The sequence below is a fragment of the Pinus tabuliformis genome, chromosome 6 (assembly GCF_031772625.1).
Source record: "Pinus tabuliformis cultivar Carrire ecotype Pingquan chromosome 6, CPIR1, whole genome shotgun sequence".
In the NCBI taxonomy this organism is placed as follows: domain Eukaryota; kingdom Viridiplantae; phylum Streptophyta; class Pinopsida; order Pinales; family Pinaceae; genus Pinus; species Pinus tabuliformis.
Window position 1 is genome coordinate 1,914,733,318 of NC_142292.1, and position 5,112 is coordinate 1,914,738,429.

Consider the following 5,112-nt stretch of genomic DNA (forward strand, 5'->3'; position numbering starts at 1 on the left):
CCTAAAAGTCCCTTAACCTGTTTACTTAAGTCAAAAAAATCTTAAAAGACCGCTAACCTATTTCCTTAAATCCAAAAAATATTATAACATGTTTGCTTAATTCCAAAAAAACCATTCTAACTGGTTTCCTTAAATCCAATAAAAAATTTTTAAAAAATAAGTAAAAATTAATATTAATAATATATATATATATATATTTTTTATTTATTTATTTTTTTTTAATTTCAAAAATAGATCTAGTGGCCAAGTGGGCGTATAAATGTTCCTCTCAATAATCAGCAGTCAGGTCTCGGTCTAGAACACGCCGTTGGCTATATATTTACTATTTCTTTACTATTTCTTGGAAGCGACCGGGAAGTTTCTTCGTGGGTTCATGACGTCTCGCTGAAGTAAAGGAACCTTCTAGCTAACATTCTCTGGCCCCTAAATCTAGATATCTCATCTCCAATTCATTGTTCTTGCAATCGTTTCGACTGCTCTCTGTTAGCTTTCTGAGTTCTGTGTTTCGGTTTGTTTCTATTGAATTCTGAGCGTTAAATGGCTTCATACGCGTCTTATTATGGCGGAGGATTCCCTAACCAGGGTTTCGGTCATCCTTCCTGGGATTACAATGCTATGAAGAACATGAAAAAGATCAGCCCTGCCGTGCAGAATCATCTGAAAAGGGTTTATTTGTCGCTTAGCTGTGCCCTCGTAACAGCAGCGATCGGTGTTTATTTGCATCTTCTGTTGAATATTGGAGGGCTCCTCACGGGGCTTGCTTGCATTGGTTCTGTAATCGGGCTCTTATCCGTCCCTACTTCCTCGAACAATGAGGTATGATCTTTAATTCTTTTATTATTTAGCCTTTCTGTTGATTTTTTTTATCCAAATCATGTTCCATATTGAATGATTGGGGTTTCTTGTAGGGTAAGAGAGCTGCGCTGCTCCTGGCAGCTGCTGCGTTCAAGGGAGCTACTCTGGGACCGCTCATCGACGCGGTCATTGATATTGACGCCAGGTAAAAATATCTTAGATCCTTTAGTTTCCCAGCTCAAGTTTAGAGGGTTTTTTGAGATAACAGGTCAACCCGTCAAATTCCCTCCCTTTCTTTCTTCTTGATAATGCAATAAGGGCATCTGGTGTAAAGGTGTGTTTAAATTCAATACACCAGTACATATGAACATAGGATTGATGGATCACCTCTAGCAACCAGTGTTTTAGAATGGATCTGATATATATTGAAAACCTCCTACCTAACCGGTGTTGTAGAATGGACCTCACCTTCCTTCCACTTAGATTAGCAACATCTATTTCAAGATCTGTCTACTTGTAGTAGAAGTTCCATTTTGATGTTGATGTTGCAAAATGCAAGGTTGTGTACCGTGAGTTTCCATATTTGATATCTCAGCCAAGTGTGTAAGTTTAGGATATGCATTCCTCATGTTTTGTAACGGTGAAGAGCATGTGTCCGACTTATTAAAACGATCTGTATTAATGTCCATATTCAATACCCCCTTCACTGTGTTGCCTTGGAACAATGCACTGTTACACAACCAAGAACAAGATATGAAACTGTAGATGGCAACTGAACTTAGGCTTTTAGGATAAATATCCTTCCTCTGCTATCCATAATAAATGGAAGGCCTCTGCTATCCATAAGAAATGGAAGTGCAATTGTCAAACGGTACAAAAGGTTTCAGAATAAGAAATAGTCCTCTGCAATGCACTCTATAAATATATATCTAAGAGGGTTTTCAGATTTAAAAATGGCCCTCCTCTACTTTGCGTAATATTGATATTATTTTGCGCTTTAGTAACCTCAGATTCATTCAAGACACTAAAGCAGCAAGGAATCCACAGCGTGTTATTTATCAATGTTATTATTCTAAAGTCATATATTGTCTCTGAAATACATATCTTCCGAAATTCAGTCATATCTTGTCTATGAAATATATATAATCCGAAACGTCGGTCATGTTGTCTCTGAAATACATATCTTGGGAAATTCACTGGTTACTGGTCCTCATTTTGAGAAGGGTATCAGGGTAAATTGAATTTTCCATGATGCAAGGTTAATATGATACTATACTCAAAGGTGATATGATAATAACATCGTAAAGAATCTAACACATTTACTTTCCCTCACTCTTAAGATGGTATCAGGGTAAATAGGATTTTCCATGATACGATGTTGATCTATATATAGGGTAAATAGGATTTTCCATGATACAATGTTGATCTATATATATGCTCATGAAGATTTTAACACATTTACAACAAGGGAATTGGATGGTATTAAATTATATGGAATTTTCCATGATACATGGTTAATGTGATAGTTTAACACATTATCCCTAAGGGAATTACCTTAGGGATTTGAAATTGATTTGAGGTGCACATAATGATATATTCCTGAAGATTTTAATACATTCACAATCAAGGGGATTTCGAACAGAGGGAATTGGAACTGGATCGGAAGGAATTGAAATTGATCTTGAGAGGAGTATCTCCTCGCAGCAGATTGGACATGATTATATTTATGTTTCAAGTGAATTGGAATTGATTTGAGGTTGAGAGAGTATAACACTCCTCTCAACAGTTCGTACTTGTGAAATATTTACATTTTATGAATGGGATTTTTTGGTTTTTCTTATTTTTTTATTTAAGAAAATACTTATTGTTGTCTTTAGTAATATTATAATCATCCCAATACCCGACCTGTAGGATGGACCGTGCTGAAATTGTTTGTTTCATTTCAAAAATTTTGGCAGTATACTGGTGAGTGCGTTTGTTGGGACCTCTTTGGCCTTCGCATGCTTTTCGGCAGCAGCAATCACAGCCAGGAGGCGGGAATACCTATTTTTGGGAGGATTATTGGGCTCGGGAATCAGCATATTGATGTGGCTGCAACTCGCATCTTCGATCTTTGGTGGTTCTTCGGCGATTTACACATTTGAGGTAAAAACTATTTAAAGTTCTTTGCCTCTGCTAGAACGCACATTAATAAGAATGAAATGATATTTGTGTGAGGGTCCGTAGAATTGCGGAAGGAACGTGCACACTTAGTTGAATTTGCTGAGAAAAACTGGGACACATTGAATTACAAATTTAATCATATTTGCAAAAGGTTATGTAAAATTACAAGAGTTGATTTGTTCGTAGTAGGACAAATCAAGTCATATTTTAAAGGTTACAGTAGTGTTGCAGACGATAAAATACATATATTGAATTACATATCAAATCATTTTTGCAGAAAGGTTTGTAGAATTGCAGAAGATGAACTACACATATTCAATTATAAAAGGATCGGTGGAATTGCAAAATATAGGATTTTCTATATCATATTGATATTACAAATGAAAATTTTAAAAGGCTTGGAATAATTATTGAAGCTTACTTTCTTGCAGATCTACTTCGGTCTGCTAGTTTTCCTTGGGTATATTATATTTGACACACAGATGATCATCGAGAAAGCGGACCATGGAGACTATGATTATTTAAAACATTCACTGGACCTCTTCATTGACTTCGTTGCTGTATTTGTTCGACTGGTGGTCATAATGGTAAGATTTGTAACTTCAAATGCTGTAAATTTCGGTCACTAATTGTGTTATATTTATGATATTAGGTCAAAAAGACACAAGGTATGTCTCTTACTGTTTTCCTAATTTGCAGACAAGGTATGTCTCTTACTGTTTTCCTAATTTGCAGGCAAGGAATGCAGACAATAAACCCAGGGAAGGGAAAAAGAAGAGAAGGGCTTGAACTAGTGATGTAAGGAGGCGTCTTTGGATACAAAAATAGAAGCACTGGTTATTGTCGGCAATATAGGCGTTTAGGTGTTTTCAGTTGTAAATACAACATCTTTTTGAACATTTTGTTTTGTTTGGATATTTCAAATAGTGCTTCCGTAAAATCTTTTAACGATGCTCTTTCTTTTTGTGTATGCTGTTCTATGGACAGATATAAATATAAATAGCCTTTTTCATTAAAAATATTCTAGCCACTGTAAGATTTGGTTGTTTTTATTATATTTAGGAAATTGTAATATAGTTTTTGATGTTTTCAACTTGTATCTACTGGAATTGGTGCAATTACTTCCGCGGATTGATGGGGCAACAATTACATTATGAATTTATAAAAATAATAATATATTTCATTGGATCTTTTTAAAAAAAAGTCAAAAAGTTTTTTAATGGCGGTATAAACTTTTACCAATGTGAATTTCAGTGACCATATGACACCAGAGGGTTTGTCGTCAGGTCCTAAATTGTGGTAGTTGAAAATCATAAATGTACAAACTGTGACGAGCATTTAAGACATTAAGGAGCCTGTCCCTCTATCAATTCAATGGGCTGTTAGAGTTATTGAATTTTTAATTTGGTATCCGTGGTCGTGTCAAATTTTCATGTAAAAAGAATGTGCCAAACTTGCATCACTGTGCCGTCTTTAAAGTTCTATTGGCGGTCCTTTTTTACACCGAAGGTCATCCATTAGGTGACATTGTTACCACTTTCAATACAGAATTTGCAAATATTATTAATAGGAATGGGTAAAGCAAGTCAATTTAACAGCATGTAGTAAGTTATTTAAGTGATTTGGTTTTTTTATTCACTCCATTTATTAAATATCAGATTATTTTTATCATACCATATGATTTATCCAATGGATAAAACCTGAAGACGGTAACTCTAATATTCTACTGTTTAATAAATGATGCCGATTATTTGCCATATGAAATTTTGAATTGATAAGCTTTGATTTTATTTAAGCGTTTTCTTTTATGTGTGCATACAGGGTGAATGTAATTCATCAAATAACGTACTGAGGTTGATATATTTGTATCTGTGGCATATTTGTGATTGATTTATTTGTAATTTTGATAATATGGAATAGATCGGTTTAGAAGCCTTGTTATTTTGTAATTCTGATGTTTTTTTCTTAATTATATCGAAAACGTATATGTCATTGTGAAATTGAAATTTAAACATTACAAAACAGACATTCAATACAATACAGACATTCAATAATAATTTTTTAGTGTAGTTTAACCAGGTGCAAATTTGTTTGGAAAATTATGAAAATTTTGGTAGGATTTTGATAAAGTGTTGCTGAAATACAGTTGGTGAA

The 5,112-nt window shown here is 34.3% G+C and overlaps 1 protein-coding gene across 1 annotated transcript; it reads left to right on the top strand.

The window, feature by feature from the left end:
- The first annotated feature begins 342 nt into the window (after positions 1-342).
- LOC149266841 (bax inhibitor 1-like) lies at positions 343-3,977 on the top strand. The gene is made up of 5 exons (XM_089431081.1): positions 343-816; positions 909-1,000; positions 2,754-2,940; positions 3,390-3,545; positions 3,694-3,977. Exons 1-5 carry the CDS (start codon positions 538-540, stop codon positions 3,745-3,747), a joined length of 768 nt encoding a protein of 255 aa, XP_089287207.1. The 5' UTR covers positions 343-537; the 3' UTR covers positions 3,748-3,977.
- The last annotated feature ends 1,135 nt before the right edge of the window (positions 3,978-5,112 follow it).

Coding starts and splice junctions, on each gene's coding strand:
- LOC149266841 (XM_089431081.1), top strand. CDS start 538: ATGGCTTCATACGCGTCTTATTATGGCGGAGGATTCCCTAACCAGGGT. Junction 817..908: donor CTACTTCCTCGAACAATGAG/GTATGATCTTTA, acceptor GGTTTCTTGTAG/GGTAAGAGAGCTGCGCTGCT. Junction 3,546..3,693: donor TTCGACTGGTGGTCATAATG/GTAAGATTTGTA, acceptor CCTAATTTGCAG/GCAAGGAATGCAGACAATAA.